The sequence below is a fragment of the Thamnophis sirtalis genome, unplaced genomic scaffold (assembly GCF_051295495.1).
Source record: "Thamnophis sirtalis isolate CommonGarterSnake01/CBP01778 unplaced genomic scaffold, rThaSir2_p1.2 scaffold_3, whole genome shotgun sequence".
Lineage (NCBI taxonomy): Eukaryota > Metazoa > Chordata > Lepidosauria > Squamata > Natricidae > Thamnophis > Thamnophis sirtalis.
In genome coordinates, this window is record NW_028261383.1 from 65,840,719 (window position 1) to 65,861,085 (window position 20,367).

The 20,367-nt window shown below is 39.4% G+C and overlaps 1 protein-coding gene across 1 annotated transcript in view; it reads right to left on the reverse strand.

Annotated features, from left to right (window-relative positions):
• CCDC66 (coiled-coil domain containing 66) overlaps positions 1–18,789 on the reverse strand; it is a 31,543-nt gene extending 12,754 nt beyond the window's left edge. Inside the window, exons 1-11 of the mRNA XM_087709040.1 lie at positions 18,617–18,789; positions 14,222–14,286; positions 11,888–11,913; positions 10,169–10,610; positions 8,953–9,103; positions 8,043–8,143; positions 6,071–6,141; positions 4,623–4,796; positions 3,281–3,412; positions 2,014–2,246; positions 884–968 (exon numbers count right to left, since the gene is read on the reverse strand). Of these exons, the coding sequence (XP_087565166.1) occupies positions 884–968; positions 2,014–2,246; positions 3,281–3,412; positions 4,623–4,796; positions 6,071–6,141; positions 8,043–8,143; positions 8,953–9,103; positions 10,169–10,610; positions 11,888–11,913; positions 14,222–14,286; positions 18,617–18,627 (1,491 nt within the window). The 5' untranslated portion in view covers positions 18,628–18,789. The remainder of the gene's footprint in view (positions 1–883; positions 969–2,013; positions 2,247–3,280; positions 3,413–4,622; positions 4,797–6,070; positions 6,142–8,042; positions 8,144–8,952; positions 9,104–10,168; positions 10,611–11,887; positions 11,914–14,221; positions 14,287–18,616) is intronic.
• Positions 18,790–20,367: the final 1,578 nt, after the last annotated feature.

Sequence of the window (20,367 nt, forward strand, 5' to 3'; positions counted from 1 at the left end):
TGGCCCCGTCTATCCCACCCCTCCCAGGAGTCTCCATGCACCCTGTTTTGGATGCGAGGTAAGTGCAGGGTCCGGGCAGAGGCTTGGGGAGGGGGAAAAACAGGCCTCCTGGAAGTTCCAGAAGGGCTTGTTTCTGGACTCTGGAGCCCAAAGGAGGCAGTTTTTGCCCTCCCAGAGGCTCAAGGAAAGCCTCCGGAGCCTGGGGAAGGTGAAAATACCCCACCACCGTGGTGCCGATGGCCACACCCACCCTGGCCGCACCCACCCAGCAACCGGGCAGAGAACCCATTGCTGAAATTTTTGAAGCCTACTCCTGAAAACATATACAGTAAAGCTACTGGGAGTCAAAAATTGTTGCATTCAATTGGAAGGCTTCTCCAATTCAAGCAAGCTTAGAAGGGGTTTCTCAAAAAGGAAGTCAAGAGCAACAACTGGAAGAGGGTGTTTTCTACTGCTGACAACAGTTACCATCGTTTTGTTTAGGACAATTTCTGCTTTAAATGGATGCATGAGAAAAGGGTCACGTGGTGGTTCACAAATAAACAACAAAAAGATTATGAAGTCATAGGTTTCAAAATGTACCTCCATTTTTAAAATTATAAAAACTGATACCATCTGGCTCCCTTAAAAATTCAAAGAAGAAATGATACAGATAAGAGATTGGAAATGTATCTGTCATAAATAAACTTATTTAAAAATAATTAGATTTGGGTTGAGAAAAGCTGTCTCATGGTCCTAATCACATGCTAAACTTCATTCTATTGGCACAGTTCACATTACTTGTTCCATTTGTGGTTTTTTAAAAATCCAATGCTAATGCTTTCTCTACTTATGGAGAAACATAGATCAATAAACCAGAAGGGCAACATTGTAATAATTTTACCTGATGTTCTAATTGTTTTTGGCGTCGTCTTCCTCGTTCCTCAATCTGAGCAGGATCCAGAAGAGCAGTCATTGAACGGAGGAAACTATCAGCAGAGGGGAGTTTGGAAAGACATGTAATTAAACGAACTGTAGCTCTTTGTCATAAATCACCACATCTTTTCCTAGAATCTTCCATCCTCCTACACCCCCCCCCCCTTTCAATATATTCCAGGGTCACTTTTTCACTTTTAACTAGGGGACTAAGAGATCTGAATTAAATTATAGGAGGCCTAGATGTACATAAAATTGTTAGAAATCAACAGACAAAGAAACAGAGATAAGGTTAGCAAAAATAAAACTACATTCACTGAAAAAAGCAGTTCTGGGAAAAAAAAACCTGCCTATATTTTTCCCCTCACAAATTTACCTTACTGATTTCAAGTTTCCTAGACTTTTCAGAGGAGACTATATACTTGCTTCAATCAGAAAATTCAATTCTATAGTCCTTGTTACCTTAACAAATTGCAGCCAGCTCTGAGTGGAGAAAAATAAACTTCTAATTTCCTTTCCCAGTTTGAATTTTCTCCAAGAGAAGATGGAAAATACAATGAAATGCTTGGATTTATCAGCTACTTGCAACCCCCTTAATACACTAACATTCAAAAGTATTGTAAAAAGGTCCTGTGGACATTTCAGGAGACTAGATATTATATTGAAAATTATTTAATAACAATAGCAGTTAGACTTATATACCGCTTCATAGGGCTTTCAGCCTTCTCTAAGCGGTTTACAGAGTCAGCATATTGCCCCCAACAATCCGGGTCCTCATTTTACCCACCTCGGAAGGATGGAAGGCTGAGTCAACCCTGAGCCGGTGAGATTTGAACAGCTGAACTGCAGAACTGCAGTCAGCTGAAGTAGCCTGCAGTGCTGCATTTAACCACTGCGCCACCTCGGCTCTTCACACAAGTAGCTTTATTCTCTAAGAAGTATATATTTGTTGAGACAAATCTCAAGAAAAAAAGATATTCTACATTTATGCACATAGAGTTGCAAGTACAAGTAAAATTAATTTATTGAAAGAACAGTTATATAGGTTATGCTAATTATGCCAGGTTGGAACCTGGAAGGAAAAGTTTAAGCAGTCACCTGGCTTTTTGATTTGACTCCGAAATATAGTTTCCAATTGCTTTTCCTGGAATTTCCATTTCTGTAGGTGTGAGACAAGACAAAGCTGAAGATGAACAAGCTGTATTGTCGTGGGAGAGCTGCATGGTCTCAGGAGTCTTTTGATATGTTGTATTTAAAGGATATTGTGTAAACGAATTCATATGATTCTTGAAAGAATCAAAATGTATTGTCCATTTGTCATGCTCTTCACCCTAAAGAAATACAAAGAAAATAATATTTAAATATATGTCCACATTTTCTTTTATGAACCTCGAACAAAAGTATTAGGGGCACAACAGAAGCACAGAACAGGGTGCTTAGCAGTTTAGACTGAAGTTTATAAACTTTCTTAAATGTTGGCCTATTAGGAGGGATCAGCCCTGTTCTTTAGACACCTGCAAGAATTTATCAATATAGATAAACAGGAAGACCAAGCCAAGACCCCACAAATCTAAATCAGATTTCAGAAGTGCCACTGGGAACTTTCACTTATCAATTGTTCCCTAAACTTGGGAGGTCTCTGAAATGGTGGCGGGATGCCAGTCAGGATGATGCTCTGAGATTACGGGCAAGAGATCTGAATCTCTAGAGTGGATATTAAACAGGGCCATAGAAATATGCATCCCATCTTGAATGGGACTAAACACTCAATCTAGGGGAACTGTTTGATAACATGCCACTAAAACACTGGGACTTTTCATATGGATTGTGCCAATTTCTTCCAAACAGCCTTTTATATTTCCACTTTTCTCTTTTTCCATAGGGCTATATAGTCTTGCTACAGGACGCATATAAAGTAAGTTCATTAGGTAGCTTAAAGGTTGTGGATACTCCAATACATCTGATTAGCTGTAAGGCAGACTTTGTTGAACCAAGGAGCAAGGGAATTAGGATTGAATTTCTGGACAATATAAAATTACATCTCAAAAATGCCACCAAAATATATTAAAGGCATCCTTCACGCCAAGCAAGGATTGTTTTGAGTTCAGGGATGTTTGATATATTGACAAATTGTTGAGAATCATTTGTAGATTTCACTGGACCATTTATTTTGAGGGTTGTTGAACTGAGTAGCCAGGGTTCAAATTTTCTTTGCTAACTGCAATCCTTATTTTCACTAGGCAATTTGAACATGCAAGTTTTGTACTTCGGTTGCTATAATTCTGTTTTCTAAGAAAACAGCTGGATAAATATTTTTATTAGAGCTTCCATTTTTCCTTAAAGTGGCCTTTATAACCATGTCTACCTTCAAAAAATTACATTTTTCTTCCATTTTTCGCAACTTGTCTGCTTCCTTTTGCTTATCAAGCTCTTCAAGCCATTTTTTCTGTTGTTCACGTTTCACAGCACTGAAAGGATGTTCTATTGGTGTTGCTTCCTAAAAGAAGAACACTGGTTATTTTCGTTACCCCTTTACTTTCATCAATAAGTAGACATACACTTACATAAAAAAGGAAGAAGTTAAATAAATTCAGTATATAATTATTGTGTGTTTTGAATATACAGGCAGTCCTTGACTTACATCCATTTGTTTAGCAACCACTCAAAGTTATAATGGCACTGAAAAAAGTTATGGCTGGTCCCAATTGTGGTTGTAAGTTGAAGACTACCTAGAGATCTGTATCTCTATCTATCATTTTTATGTATCTGAATAACCTGTATAGGTACAGGAACTTTATGGCACAAAATAAATAAAGAATTCACAATAGTGTACAATCAATGTGGAGTGGTTTTTGATGTGTGTGTATATATATGTATACAAGAGAGAGAGAGGGAGGGAGGTAGGTGGGGGGGGGAGATGGTTTGAAAAGTTACATACATTTAGTAACTTACATCTTGACCATTTATAATAAAATCAAGTTGGAGATTATTTTTGACAAGCATAGTGAATGAAATGAACAATGAATGAAATCCACCTGAAACAAGTAAAAGTTTGCTAATGTAATAGGATTTTCTCTTCATTTTCCTCCAGTTTTTGTCACTCCCAAGCCTTCTTTAAATGTCTCTCAATCTTCACAAGATTGAGAGACATTTAAAGAAGGCTTGGGAGTGATGCAGTGTGGATGCACAAGGACCTGGCCCATTCCCTTCCACTGGTAGGAACAATATCAGGAGCAGTTAATTACGTTTTTCTTTTTCTGCACATCCTTTAACTGTAACTAAATTAGTACCCATGAAAAGTATGGCCCGAAGTGGATTCATTTGATTTGCCTTAAAAGTATACCAACGCAACTCCAGGTGACATCCCATAAACCAGGGGTGTCACATTGGATTTCTTCAAGGGCCAGATCAGCATTGTAGCTTTTTTCCACGGGCCGGCAGGCGGGCCCGGGGGAGGAGATGGGACATACGCCTCCTACAGCACTCTGACAGCCAAAAACGGGCCGTGCAGAGGCCCCCCGTTTTGTCTGACAGAGGCACTGTGGGCCAGTCCTTTGATATTTCTAGGCTGGGGGCGGATCTGGCCTGCGGGCCTTGTGTTTGACACCCCTGTCATAAACCAATCTCTTAGAAACTGCCAAGGAAAGGCATTCCATGAATAATTTTTAAAAAAACATATAGAACAATGCTCAGAAATCCATTCTTACCCCTAAGACAAATGCTGTTCGGATAGCAGCCGGCAAATCAGGAGAACTGAAACTAGAGAACTGTTCAGTTCGACCACTGGACACACTGGGAGAAGTTTCACTAGGCTCAGCGGTTGAAGTTCTGTGACTATGGAGATGATCTGCTGCTGGAGTCAAGTTGTCTGATGATGTCATCTATATCAAGGTATTTTGGTGAATTCAAACATTATACATTAAGAAGAATGTTAAAACCAAATACATTACAAGCGATCCTATATTATGTAATTAATTTCACCCACAAAATAATAAAACCTTGCGAAAACGGCCCGTTTTTGAAAAAAACAGGCCTGTTTTTAAAAAAAGGCATAAATAGTCTTGGGGGGAGTGCAGAGTGCTCCTGGGAGGGAGGTGGCCCACCAAATAACGAGGAGAAAAGGCCAGTTTTTCACAAAAAGGGGCCCCTTTTTTGAGGCTTATAGAGTGCTGCTGGGGGCTGGGGAAAAAACGGCCCGTTCTTTGCTCATTTCTGCCCTCCCCAGCCCACAGGAGCTCTCTGAAAGCCTCCATAAGGCTATGCACAACCATTTTGGTGGAGGGGCGGGGCTTCAGGAGGCAAAAAAATGCTCTATTCAGTGTATAAGACGCAGCCAGATTTTCAGCCTCTTTTTGATGAAAAAAGGTGCGTCTTATACGCTGAAAAATACAGTAAATGCAAGTTAAATGGAAGCATCTATTCTATTTAACAGCATGCAGTAGAGCAGTGATGGTGAACCTTTTTTGGCTCGGGGGATTGTGCTGGGCGTGTTACACCTACAATGCAATGTGCGAACCCAGCACGCATGACCTGTGCTCCCCACCCCCATTTTTGGGTGCTTTTTTTGCCCTCCCCAGGCTCCAGAGGCTTTATAGGAGCCTGGGGAGGGTGTAAACAGCCTCCCCCACCCCCTGAGGCCCTCCTGTTTGCTCGTAAGGTTGGTTTTTTTTACCTTCCAGAGCCTTCAGGGAAGCCTCCGGAAGGCCCCTGAAGGCTCCAGAGGGCTAAAACAGGCCCTACGAGCAAACCGGAAGTCCATTCTTGAACTTCTGGTTTGCCCATAGGGCGGTTTTTTGCACTCCAGAGCCTTCAGGGAAGCTCTTGAAGCTTCCAGAGGACCTCCGGGGGAGTCTGTTTTCGCCCTCTCCAGGCTCCTATAAAGCCTTTGGAGCCTGGGGAGGACGAAAAATGGCCTCAAAAAAAGGCTGACGTTAGCTGACAGAACAATGCTTCGCGTGCCCTGACAAATGGCTCCATGTGCCACCTGTGGCATGCGTGCCCTAGGTTCGTCATCTCTGCAGTAGAGAAAGAAATATAAATATAAGCATTTTTCTTACAAGCAATAGTGGATATAGTAAACATGTTTTATTTTTTTTATCTTTACTTGATAACTGTTTTGTCTTTTTTCTAAGCATCTTTTCACTGTATCAATTACCTGCCGCTGGTGGTATCTGGACTCTGCTTCCAAAGTTTCTTTTAGTTTCTTCTTTAAAGCTACCTGTTCATCTTTAAAGACAGAAACAATCATTGCAATTGCTATCAGCTACATTCATTACATGACATTAAATAATGGTTGATCACGATGGAAGTGAGACTAGAAATGTCCTTAGCTTTGTATATATTACTCTTCCTTCCAATGATGACTTGAGCTTTTAACATTCTTTATTAACATTACATGTAATTTAGCCTACACTCATGTCCTAAACTCTAGTTATATTGGCATTTGTTGTGAAAGAAGTCCATTTCTTAAGTCATAATTTTAAATGGCTTAGTTCAATAAACAGGAACTAGAAGTAACACATGTGATGACAGACGTTTCAATTAATAATACATTTCTTCAACTGCACCACAGATGGAATTTAAGAATGCATTTTAATCTGATTTTATTTTATCGTTTACAAGTTCATCGGGAAGTTATTATTTTCTCTCCCAGGAAATGGAAAAAGTTTAATTGGTTAACAGAGATCACATACAATCACTCAATTCAATTTAAACAAGGGAACTATCATTCTTTTTTTCTATTTACGTGAAAAATAAGAATCACACCATTCTTTTTTAGGATAAAGGAGTAAGAAACAGTAAGCCAAATGAATTTAAAGTATGAGATATGGAAAAAAAAGAAAAGAGGAAAGGAAATAGTGCTAAATCTAATTTATATCAACCATTCACTATATCTCTCTATTTCTTTTTATCCTTGTATATCATCTTTGCTTCTCCCATATCAATATACCATTTTCTTCAATGTACTACCTAGTTACTGGATGAGGTCCAAGTGGTCTCTAGATTACAGATATCTTATAACTTTTTTACCATTTCAGTCAAAAATGCTTATAAGAACAGCCTTGTCAACAATATACTGTACTTTATTTAATACCAACAACAACAACAACCATCTTGGGCGCAATTCCAAAACTATTTAAACACCACTTGAATACATTGGCATTGACAAAAATCATCCATCAGTCAATTGCAAAATGCAGCTTTGCTCAAAATAGCTTACATTCTGCTATGATATCTCTAACAAAAGTTTTTTTCTGCCATGTTTCTCTGGCCATTTTATCAAAAACTTAACAGTTTTCCATCAACCACTTTGACTTCTTGATGAAAAATCATTTCTGCGCTTTATCAATCTTCTGCTATCTTCCAAGGTGGGGTCCAAAAGATAGTATCCATTGATACAAGCACCCTCAAGACAACCAGCTTTGACCAGGTTAATGCAACTTCTATGGTATTTCAGCACCACAGAAATCAGCTCACTGTCCCTCTAGTCCTCCACAACACCATGGGTGCAATAAAATAGGGCTCACAGCCAGCACTTTGTTATCTTTAGACTCTGCTCCTTCATTTCAGTAATCCTTCAGAACACAATTCAAAGCATCACAAACAGTAAGGCCTGGCAACCAACAATCCTCAATACCAGTTCTAGTACACAAACCCTCTTTAAATTCTAAATAAATAAAACGTGCAAACAAAACCTAGCTGACACGCTTCCTTCTAATCTAAAAACACATGTGCTGGTGCCATTTTATTTCTCTTGCTGGCATAGAATAGGGTGAGGATTTGGTCGCACTTGCAGCACATTGGATAAGATGTGCCAGAACTGACTGGGACTGTCTTTATTATTACAAGAGATGCCACATCTAGAACGGAAGTAAATAGAACTAGAAACTACTCCACCCCATTTTTTATATCTTATTAGAAAGCAGCATAGGGGAAAAAAGACTTGGAAATGATGCATGTATTTTAGATAATTATTTACATATTGAAATATTTAAACACTGATTAATGAAATCAGTACTACTAGAACAAGCATAACCCCCCTGTTACTTCAGAAACAAAATATTTAAGGTTAAATGCTAATCAATTATCAATTGCATAATGTAGAAACACAGCAAATTACACAGTACCTAGTTCTTTCTTCCACTGAGATTTCTTAGCATCTAACAAGGTTTTATCTGATTCTCGTTCTCCCAGAGTACTAAATATGTCAGCTGGCTTCCATGAATTCCTGGTGAAGAAAATTTAACAAACTTTTACGTACCACCCACTAATATTAAAATAAATATGACTTAGAAATCCATACATCATGTTATCCTATTAGGACCAGAAAGAAGTCCAAGCATTCTGCTCATTAGAATTTTACCAAACAACTCGTTTTGTGCAAGAAAATTATATTTCCATTCTAAAGGCATTCCCTAAATAAACGAATTGAACATTGACTGAAAAATGAAATTGACAAATTAAATTGACAGATTAAAGCAATGTTGGTTTTTTTTTGCACTGGATAACCTAAGCACATGAAGCACTCTAGGGTTCACTGCATGTTAAGCATGTTTCTGTATATAATATTACATAATGTATATATCATGTATATAATATATATATATCTACATCAGGAAGTAATTGGTGTCTTGTCTGAAATGGGATTGCCTGCCCAGAAAAAAATAAGAGAAAGGGAAACAAATCCTATAAACTGCAAGGTACGCATGCCCAAGATGTGTACGGAGAAGGGTAGCACATAAATCCATTTCATTTATTTCATTTATTAAATTTATAGGCCACCCAATCCCGGAGGGATAAATAAACAAACAAACAAGCAACTCCCACATGGCAGCCACTTTCCGAGAACATGCACAATGTGCCCTCAAAATGTCCAATGCGCCTACTGGCTCAGTAGTGGAGAGGTATCTAGCCTGATACACAGTACACAAAGGTCCCTTCTCCATTCATCCTGATGCTAATGAACATTTTTTTTCAAGAGCATCCCAAAGCAAAATTTAAACTAATCAGGATTTTTGACTGGTAAGATGTACTTACATTATTATTTTCTGTTCAGCATGTCTAGATATTCCTGGAGGTTTTTTTGAACAGAAACTACTTTCACTTGAAAGAGATGGAGCATCACTGACTTTCTGAAGCAATCCCATTACATGTTCTTCTGAAGTCTGATCATCAAGAGTTTTGGTGTCTGAATGAAAATAAAAGGATTTAATATTAGTTCAGCAGCAGAAGCAGTAGATTCCTCCTTGTTTTTGCTGCAATAAAGCAGTAACAGAAGCTTTACAATTGCACCATCCTTTGCTTTAGTTCTCCTAATGGATTATATATTTAAAATTAAAATTGTGACCAATTTGTGAATGAAATTTGAATAAACATTTCCAAAATATTCAGAAGAACTGTGCAGCACTTCAGATTGGAACAAGCCAAGATTCTTCAGACCCTAGTCATTATTGAATACTCTTTTCCAAAAGCATTTTTGAATATTATATGCATAGTTTTTATTATTATTGTGGTAATATTTTACTCTACCTATTCTAAAAAGCATCTTGAATCAGTTTACAAAGGGCCACACATCAAAACAATTTAAAAACCATACAGAGTAAAATGTCACAGCTGTTTGGTAACTGAAACTTTCTTGTTAAATCAGAGAAGGACAACAGCATGCTGCCTTTTGCCAAGATGTGTTTGTGTGGTTCCTATAGCTATTGCTAAAATTTAACAACAAACTTAACAACAAAATGGCAATTTGACACAGCGTGATTTAACGATTTAAACCTTAAAATCGGTATATCAAAGCTCTAATTTTGTAAACCCACATAATCTAAAATTCACCAAAATGAAAAAAAGACCAAAATGTTTAGCACTGCAGAGTCACGCAACGTAACTATTTATTAAAATGTGGGCCCTTGCAGAGAAATAGCACCTACCTTGTGATACATAAAAGAACAAGGAGGAATTAATGATAGCTATGTAAAAGCTGTATCACTGGTGAATACGTTAGTAATTAAAGTTATTATTTTTACTCTTGCAGCTTAACAGAACTTAATGAACCTAGTTAATTAATTCAGCAAGTGTCACTATAAGATATTTAAAAGAAATTAATTTACATGCACATTTTTAAAGAGCCCTTTTTTGTTTGTTTTGCTTTGTCTCTCTTGCTTTGCAATGCTAAAATGAAGGCATGAATGTGCTTTCTCACTTTTCCTCTCCCCACGAAGAAGGCCCAAAAATTGGGTAAAGAAAAAAACCTTACTTGTATCTCTTTTCTTTTCATCCAGAACCTGAGTGGCTCCTTGGGTTCCTTCTTTTACTGCCATTAAAATCTGCTCCAGCTGTTGTTGTGTTAAACATACCAAATTGTCCCTGAGATCCTCAACAGAAAGAGAATGCTTTTTAAATTTCTTGTTGGATGCCAAAGCTTTCTTAACTGAATTTCTGACATTATCTGGCTTTGAAGTTGTATTGTCCTTTTGGATGATAAAAGCATCATCTTTATTACAGGGTCCTTTTGATAAATCCTTGGTAAACATCACAGTTTCAGGATGTTTACTACCTTTAGCCAGTGAAAGTCTTGATCCGGTTTTCTGTTTTGTTAAACATTCATTCTTGTCACAGGGTGTTTGCACAGATTTCAGAATATGCCCATTTGGTTTTGATCTCGTCGTGTATTTTAAAATTTTGTTTTTATTACTTATCTATGGAACAGAGACAGTACTATTATTATTTCCTCCAGGAATTTGTTTTAAGCTGTACAAATGTTTTAGTTCCCCAACTAAAGAAACAGGGTGTTTTCAAAATAAATTTAATGGAAATAGTTTCCTACCTCAACCTCTACAAAAAAAAAAAAAAAGCTTTATGAAGTGCCAGTACATAATGAGATAGAAATACATGGATAGATGATAGACAGACAGACAGACAGACAGACAATGTGTGTATGTCTGTGTCTGTAAATAAAAAACACGATAGAAAGCTTTTCACCTACCTTACCCAATCCTCCATAGATGTTTAATATACATTTCAAAACCAAAAACTGAAAATATGTAAGATATTTATATTCTTGTTCTTCAGAGAGTAATGTCCTAAACCCGGGATGGCGAACCTATGGCATGTGGGCCACAGGTGGCACAGGAGGCATTTGTCAGGGCACGCGAGACGTTGCCCTGTCAGCTGGCCAGCACACGCTGGCCAGTTGAGTTCAGCCTTTTCTAAAGCCATTTTTCGCCCTCCCCGTGCTCCAGAGGCTTTATAGGAGCCTGGGGAGGGCAAAAAGAGCCCCCCACCCCCCGGAGGCCCTCCAGAGCTTCCTTGAAGCCTCCAGTGTGCAAAAAACCGACCCTATAGGCAAACCGGAAGTTTGCCCTCCGGAGGGGAACGTCTCCTGAAGGTCCCTGAAGCCTCCGGAGGGCCTCTTGGGGGGGGGAGTCTCTTTTCACCCTCCCCAGGCTCCTATAAAGCCTCTGGACCCTGGGGAAGGTGAAAAAAGCATGCAAAAAATGGAGGGGAGCGCCTCTCATGCACGCATGCGCACCAGGGGGTCACGCGTTGCATTATGGGTGCGGTACATCTACGCACCTTCCCTCTGTGCTCCTTCCCTTATGTCACGTGAGCTAAAAGAGGTTCGCCATTGCTGTCCTAAGCCATTTTTTATATTTAAAAAAAACTATACACCTTTAAACAAAAGGAATTAAATAGAAGGTTCCTGAAGTGATAGCTAAATCCTACATCTTGCCTGGAAAATCCAAGGAATTAAGCCAGTTGCATTTTTATAAGAAAACATAGATCTTAAGAAAGCCTGGGTTCAAATCTTTTAGGGCTTTAACGGCAAAAATGAGATTTTACATGTTGCTGACCAGTTTTTCTTTCTTAGTAAAATGAAATTTCAATACATGTAGATACAATTTATTTTGCAATCAAAGAAATTAAACAGAATGATTTCACACCTTCAACATTATAAGCAGGACTTAAGACTTACCCGTATGCCTGGTTTCGAGTTACTTACTATGAAAAGGAGAAAAAAAGCACATTAGAAAAAGGTCCAGGATAATTTTAACTTACATCTCAACTTGACTGGCAAAATCCTAGTGACACTAAAAAGGCTAGAAATTTAAGTGAACATGAAGCATATTCTTCCATCTATAAATACAGCTAATCCTAATCCTTAACTTGTAAACGCTCGAGGTTCTGACAGAACCCTCCCCAAACAGATACCGTATTTTTTGGAGTATAAGATGCACCGGAGTATAAGACACACCAAGGTTTTGAAGAGGCAATTTTTTTTAAAGTAGGTAGGTAGATAGAGGGATAGAGAGGGAGAGAAAGAGAGAGAGAGAGAGAAATACAGTAGGTAGGTAGGGAGGGAGAGATAGAGAGTAGGTAGATGTTTCCAGGTGTATTTATCCATGTGCTGGAGAATGAAATTGCTGACAATCTGCAGCACCTAAGACTTTGTTTCTGCTGGCACAGCACTTGATCAATGTAATTCTCATCAATCAGTAAAAGAGATTTCCCAAAGGGGGGAAAAAAGTTTTTGCACTCTGCAAACCTCCCAAAAATGGCCCATTTTTGAGAAAACCGGCCCATTTTTTTTAAAGGCATGAATAGCCTTGGAGTGGCTTGCAGAGTGCTTGGGGGGGGGGGCAAAGACAAGCAAAAAAGGGCCCGTTTTTCGTGAAAACAGGCCTGTTTTTCATCAAACAAAATTGCATTCATAGCCTTATGGAGACTTATAGAGTGCTCTGGGTATTGAGGGGGCGGAAACGGCCCATTTTCTGCTTATTTCTGCCCTCCCCAGCCCCCAGGAGCTCTCTGAAAGCCTCCATAAGGCTATGCATAGCCATTTTGGTGAAGGGGATGGGGCTTCAGGACGCAAAAAATGCTGTATTTGGTGTATAAAACGCACCCAGATTTTCAGCCTCTTTTTTGAGGAAAAAAGGTGTGTCTTATTCTCCCAAAAATATGGTACTTATAACCCAGTTCCATATTTCTGATGAACATCTCCCTGTGGTCTCATTTACAGCCATATGCAATGTCTCACAGTCACATGACCCTAATTTATGATATTTTTGCTGAAAACTGATCTTTGCTTCTAGTTTTGGCAAAAAAAAAAAGCCCCATAGTGAACAATGGGTTCTCTTAGCAACACAGTGTTTGCTGAACAACAGATTCACTTAAGAATCACAATCATTTGCTTAATGACCGCCATAAAAAAGGTCATAAAATTGCCTTGGTCATGTGATGACACACTTTACAACTATCATGACTTACAACTGTAATGGGCGGGGTTTATTACAGTCATAAGTTGAGGACTACTTATATGCTCTATGTATCAAGTACAATATTTCTCTAATACAGTTTTTTTATTCTTAAGACTATTCACTAAAGTGGAAACATGCTCAGGTTTACAGCCAATTAAAGTGAAAGGGAATGGGGCAGCCCCCATTTGTTTAAAAAAAAAAAAAAGGATTTACATTTAATCCCAATCATACTACATAAGGGGAAATACAAAGCTTCTAACCCTAACCCTAAATTTCGGTAAATCAGACAGTTCTTATAGTTTATAGGAGATAAAACAATTTGAAAAGAGAATATTCCTAACTTTTCAGAGACATTTCTAGTAACAGTACAGGCCTATATATAATTTATGTCAAATCAAACCATAATTGAGCCCTTATGCTTGGCCACTTTAAGACTTGTGGACTTCAATTCCCAGCTATGCTGGCTGGAGAATTCTGGGAGTTGAAGTCCATAAGTCTTAAAGTTGCCAAGTTTGGGGGCCTTTCAACCCTTTCACCAGAACATACATATGTACACACTCACACACACATTTGCCCCCCATATCCATATCCCCAGCATACACATTCCGAACAGATAAGATTTTAGAAACTCACACCATATACACAATGAGTATACATGGTGTTGTGGGATTCTTGGTGTCCTCCAAGCTCGGTGGTTTTCTTGCAAATGTTTCATTACCAAAGTAGGTAACAACTGATAATGAAATATCTGCAAGGAAACCACTAAACTCAGAGAGCACCAAGGATCCCACAGTTCAACCTTGAGCTACAAATACTCTCTTCTATGATGTAGCAATTGATAAGAATTTGGGGGACTGAAGTCCACATATCAGTAGAGGAACTAAGTTGGAAAAATTACTGTTTTCAGAAGTAATCAGTGAAAAATAATTCAAACAATTAGATTGTATCTGATTAAGGTGATTAAAAATTGAAGGCTTTTTTAAAAAGAAGCAAACAAAAAAGTGCTGGTGATCATTAATATGAACTAATTTTGTATATAAGAGTAATCATACCACAAGGAGCCACTATCAGTCTAGGTTTTCCATCCAGTATTTCAGTTTCAAGCTTTAAACCATCCCTGTAATCAAAAAAGAAAAAAAGGTTAACTGTTTCTATAATTGAAATCAGCTTGGAAAAAATATGGTATGGAGCATAATTTTTAAATAAATCAATAAAGTATATTTCATTGTTTGTAGAAAAAAATAATAAAGATCTTAAAGAAAAGTGATTACTACATGCAATTTGACATATGGTGCAGTGGTTAGGGTGCAGTACTGCAGGCCATTTCAGCTGACTGTTATCTGCAGTTCAGCAGTTCTAATCTCACCGGCTCAAGGTTGACTCAGCCTTCCATCCTTCCGAGGTGGGTGAAATGAGGACCCAGACTGTGGGGGCGATATGCTGACTCTGTAAACCGCTTAGAGAGGGCTGAAAGCCCTATGAAGCGGTATATAAGTCTAACTGCTATTGCTATATTCTAGTTTTTTTCCCTTTCCACTTTTAAAGTTACCTCTCTTTCCTTAAATTCCTAAAAAAACAATACTAGATTATACAGAATGAACTGTTTACCACTCTCAGATGCTTATACAGATGTGGCATTGTTGTTTTTTTTAAATGCAAGGCACAACACTGATTCATTAACATTTCTTGCAACTCCTATTTGCAAGCTTTAACTTGTTTTTGAAATCTTATGTTGTTGCTTTACTGGGGGAAAGACTTTGAGCACATATATGATAAAGGGCACGCACGTACACACAGAGATTACTGTAACAGGGGAAGACACAAGAACTTCTATATTCCTGAAAATGTATATATCATCTCAAATGAGACAGCAATCTTTAAGAAATGGTTCAGATCCAGTTTTAGCATGTGTAACTTAACTAGAAGGAATAAATTTACCTGGCTATGAACTAGAAAACATATTTGAAAATTAGATAAAAACATCCTCTGTTTTTGGTGATGGCATACTTTTAACACCAAATCTAACCTTACTATGCATATTACAATATATATGCACATTGCCATAACTAAAATGTCAACAAAGGATAATTGTCAGACCTGGAAGTCATCTTTTACATTGAGCTTTCAGGCCTGCCACATTTTCTACTGTGGGAAAATGGGAAGGGGGATTATATGGAGTATGGGAGATATATAGTGGAAATGACATTCTTTCTCAGAGAGTCAAGGACACCTTAAGGCAGTGGTCTCCAACCTTGGCAACTTTAAGACTTGTGGACTTCAACTCCCAGAGTTCCCCAGCCAGCAAAGCTGGCTGAGGAACTCTGGGAGTTGAAGTCCACAGGTCTTAAAGTTGCCAAGGTTGGAGACCACTGCCTTAAGGCATCTCCAGTTTGGACAATGCCTGATTGGACCATGAGATGCACATGTGGATGCTGGGAAGAGACTTGAACTTTCACTTGAGTGGGGAAAACCTGGAAACTTTCAGATTCGGGGTTTCTCAGATGTGCCAATATGACATCTCAAATAAAGTGGACCTTTGAGGAAACTCAAGCCTGGGAGATTTCTTTTGGTGGGGGCTGTTAGTTGGAACCCTCACAACACTATAATAATCAATAATAAACCCTGATTATCCACTAAAGGTTGTTGTGATCATTCTCTTATCAGAAAATAGATTGCCAACTGTGGGGATTATGCCGCCAGCAAATTTAGCCTTAAAAATTCACAGAAGCTAAAAAAGAATCAAGCTTTCCAAAAGCCATTTCATAGAGGTGAGTGAAAAAGGCATAAACCTTTGATCCTTAAGCTTATGTGTTTCTAGTCCTTATGGGAAGAGAAGTAGGAAAATCATCACCTATGCTGTATATGTCTACTTCTGGACTGTATCACAGGCCTTTAAAAAAATTCTTCCACATAGGGGTGGAGAAAGGAAATAAAGCGTAAGTTCTGAAATACTTTTATTCACAATAAAGTTTATTTCAGAACTTTAGATCGACTGGTTTGGAAAAGAAGCAACAATCAAGCTCTCTACATAACACATTTGGTCTCCATGGTTCACTATGGAATTTGTAGCTGGGTTTACACATTGTATTAAAACACAGCTTTGTTTGTTTAACAAAGTGCAGCTAAAACTTCCTAGCTTAGCATGATGTGTAAACATAGCCGTCTCTTATCTTTCCTTTCTCAGAATAAAGCCTCTGCATATAATTGTAAATCTGCAGAATAGGAGAAAGAAGGTTCCAGTCATCATTATGACTGAAGGTCTTCTGTAGTCAAAATATAAGCCTAAATTGAAAATCAGGCTCGTCAGATGCTACATCTTTTCTATCCTGCTCTACAGAGCAGAGAGTTGGTCTCTGACAGAAAGCCACTTGAAGAGACTAAAAACATTTGAAATGTTTATTTACAGGCGGCTGTTACGTATAAGTTGGGTTGACAAAATCAGAAATGAGGTGGTGATAAGCCGCCTGGGAAAGCCAAGGGAAACCATCAAAACCATTAAAAAGCAAAAGTTAGAATATTTTGGACATGTGATGCAACACCCAGAAAAATACAGCATACTTCACTTAATCCTCCAAAGAAATATGGAAGACAAATGAGGTCCAGGCAGAAGACGAACATAATGGCTTCAAAATCTAAGGGACTGGTTTGGACAAAACTCAGCAGCACTTTTTTGTGCAGTTGTTGATAAAAATAGGATCACCAACATGATCGCCAACGTGCAATGAAGGATATGAAAGAAGAAGAAGAAGAAGAAGAAGAAGAAGAAGAAGAAGAAGAAGAAGAAGAAGAAGAAGAAGAAGAAGAAGAAGAAAAATAATAATTATAGAACCTCACAGCTGTTTCAAATTACATAGGGGTGAACCAGAACTGAGCTACTAATAGTTGCTATGAATAACAGATTGGATGTCCATTTTTGCACATCTTTGCTCAACCTATTTGTTGAGTCACAAAAGGATCACAGTTAAACATGACCTGAATTGTGCTGGGAAATCTAAAGCTATCTATAACCAAATAATCATGTGCTCCAAATAATTACTTTCTGCAAGAAAGGAAGCCACAGTCTTTAATACCAAACTAACATATACTATATTTGAACAATAATCATATTTTTAGATATAAAGGCATAAATGTAATCTGCCAGGTCCTAATCTAATAAAGTACTTATCCAGTAATCAAATTAGAGGAAAGTCCCTTATCAAGGTTGAAGAGACAAACGTGATATTGGACCTAATAACAACTGAAAGTCACACAACAGAATGACCTTCTCTATTCCTTGGAAAAGAGGTCTACAAACCTCTTTCATGTTTGCACACAAATGTATTACAGAACAATGACCTGCCTCATTCACAAGGGGTCTAGATAGTATCATTTTGCAACTATTAATATTATTATGAACAATCTTGTTTTGTCATTTTCAAAAAGAATATGTTGGTAGTTGGCAGCCAGGAAGTTATCCACATCCAATAAGAGAAAGTCTGTTACATGTGATGAAATTTGGTGGCTGCAATTGCTCACAGCCAGATCTGCTGTCTTCTCCACATTTATGAGATTCCTGCTAACATCTCTTCCTCAGCCTATGGAACCTATTTTTTTTTTAACCCAGCCCTTTTCTGTGTAAATGCTTTCCCTCTTTCCTGGCACTAATATTTTATTGTTGTTGTCAGACAGAGCAATTATTTTCCTTGGAATGTGTTTTTGTTTCCTTAATAAAAAGAATACAATCTGAATTCAGCGGGAGGGGGGGATAAAAAATGAAATTCTATATTGTAGGACTCTGGTCAGTACTCAATAAGATTTACTTCCAAATATCTGATGGTTATCAAAAACGTCACACGTAGAGAAACGTCTATGGAGATTCTCAGTCATCCAGGTCATGGTTGTCTCAAAGGTGCTTTTTTTCAAGAGGCAACTGGACTTTCTGGTTTTCCTTGAAGACGTTTCACTGCTTCCCATCTTCCTTTCCCCACCATCCAGTCAGAGCTGAAGAAGCTTCTTGGATGAGAAGCGAAACGTCTTCAAAGAAAAACCAGAAAGTCCAGTTCCCTCTTGGAAAAAAAAAGCACCTTTGGGACAACCTAGAGAAAAACTTGCAGCTGAAACTGTCCAGCTCCTGGGGTGGATTAGGGCACCCGGCATCCCTACCCAGTAAGCCTCAACATCACTACGCACGGCGTTGTTTTTGCAAGGCTGATGAAACACACACGTACACACACCGCACAACCAACCGAGCTCAGTACACTTGCCACGCGAAACGGACGGGCTCCCAAGGCGGGCAGAGCTAGACAGGAGCAGCCCTGGCAACCCCTTGGGTAAGCCACGCCAGGCTTCAAAGAGGGACGATCGCTGCGGCTGGAGGGCAGAGGATTTCGCCTCCTCCCGCCAGCTCTCACTCCAAAGAACGAGGTCACCCGAGAACGTGGCACTGCCGCGGCGCTTCGCTTCCTTACCCCAGATTCATGGCTGCGTCTCTGCTCCGCGGAAGAGCGCAGAAGCCCGTCTGCAAGGGCGGGCGGGCGGCGAGCAACAGCAGCAGCAGCAGCAGCAGCAATAAGAGGCGCACGAATAGCACTCCCCCACCTCTTGGACGGCTCACGGCTTAATGTGTGTATGTCGGTTGCTGCCACCGCACAATGAAAGACGAGCTGATAGGCCTGTGGCTGTCCTGATTCTTTCACCAATGAGCTCCGCTCTCGCTTATCGGGTAGCGCTCCCCGCCTGCGAAGCATTGTGGGAGTTGTAGTCCAGGAGGACCTCGTTTCTCGCTCGCTGGCGCTTTGTGGAGCAGCGGGCGGAAGAGCCGATAGAAATGCTTCCCGGGCACGCTTTTCCGAAGCGGAGGCAAAACAGCGCTGAGCGTTCCCGTTTTTCTTTTCTAAAAGGTCCTTTAGGCATCAGGGTTGCTTCAGAACCATGTTTCTCAAATCTCAGCACCTTTAAGAGGTGTGGACTTCAACTCCCAGAACTCCCTCTCTCCCGCCAGCTAGCAATTCTGGGAGTTGAAGTCCACAATCAGGAGACAACCAAGTAGGGGAAAGGCTGATTTGGACTACCAGAGAAATTTCATCCCTGCGGTTTAGGTGCGGGGCATGGAGGAATTACATCATGAGTTTAAAAAACAAACCAAGCCGGAAGGTGTTGGAACAAATACAGAAAAGATTCAGAGAAGAGATTCTGGAATTGTTCTGGAATTGTTTCCAATCTCTTAATGATAGTTCTATGTTTAGTCACATGACTGGGAAGGAGGAAGTGCAGCCTTCGAGTGGAGAAATCAGCAACGTTCCAAACTGCTGGACAATTGACTTTCCATTAGGAAGTGTTGGGCATATTGTTTTAGGACTTTTTTTTTTTCTTTGCTGGCTGTGGCTGGATTGGCTGCATTTTTCAACTTGAATTTTATTTTGCTGGTTTCTCCGCCACACCAATTCTGGCCCATTTGTTTTCAGATTTCCAGGAGTTATCCTGACCAAAGACAGATATTGAAAGAAATGTCCTTCTGGGTTCGGCTCCAAGTGGGGAAAAAGACACTGGAGACATGGAGGCTGCTTGGAAAGATGGTTTAATGGTGGACAGGACCACATGGCTTGAGTCCTGAACAGAAAAGATGATCACATGCTTCAATGTTGGGGAGAAGAAGAGAAGGAAGGGCTGAGATGCTGAGTCCCTAGTTTTATGCCCTCTCTGGCCTTTGATCTTGATCTTATATTCTGATTGGTTGTCAGACTCCCATGGGGCCGTGCAGGGGCAACTTCCTAGGCTGTGTTTTGAATCCAGGTTTGGTTGAGTTCTCAGATGCCATGTGGCCAGTTGGGTAAAGGGCCCATATTATCATGCCTTAATCCCATCACTCTGGAGCTGAAGGGGAGAACTCTTTATTATGTAAAGGGACTGGCTTGGGTTTCTTAATGGCCCATTGACAAAGTGGGTGGGGGCAAGAAGCTGCAGAGAGCTATTCTGTCTTTAAAATGTTTCTCCCTTTTCCAGAGAAATATTCTGCCTTTTCAATATTTCCTAGGATATTTCATTTTTCTGGGAGAGGGCTGGGTGATAACTTCCTACACAGGTATATAGAATCCCAAGCCCCTTTAGATTTAGACTAACTTTATTGTCACTTTGAATGTACACTGATCGGTATACATTAAAATGAAATTTCATTGCATACAGCTCTCAAAGGGGTTTTCACCTCCAATGTGCACTTCAT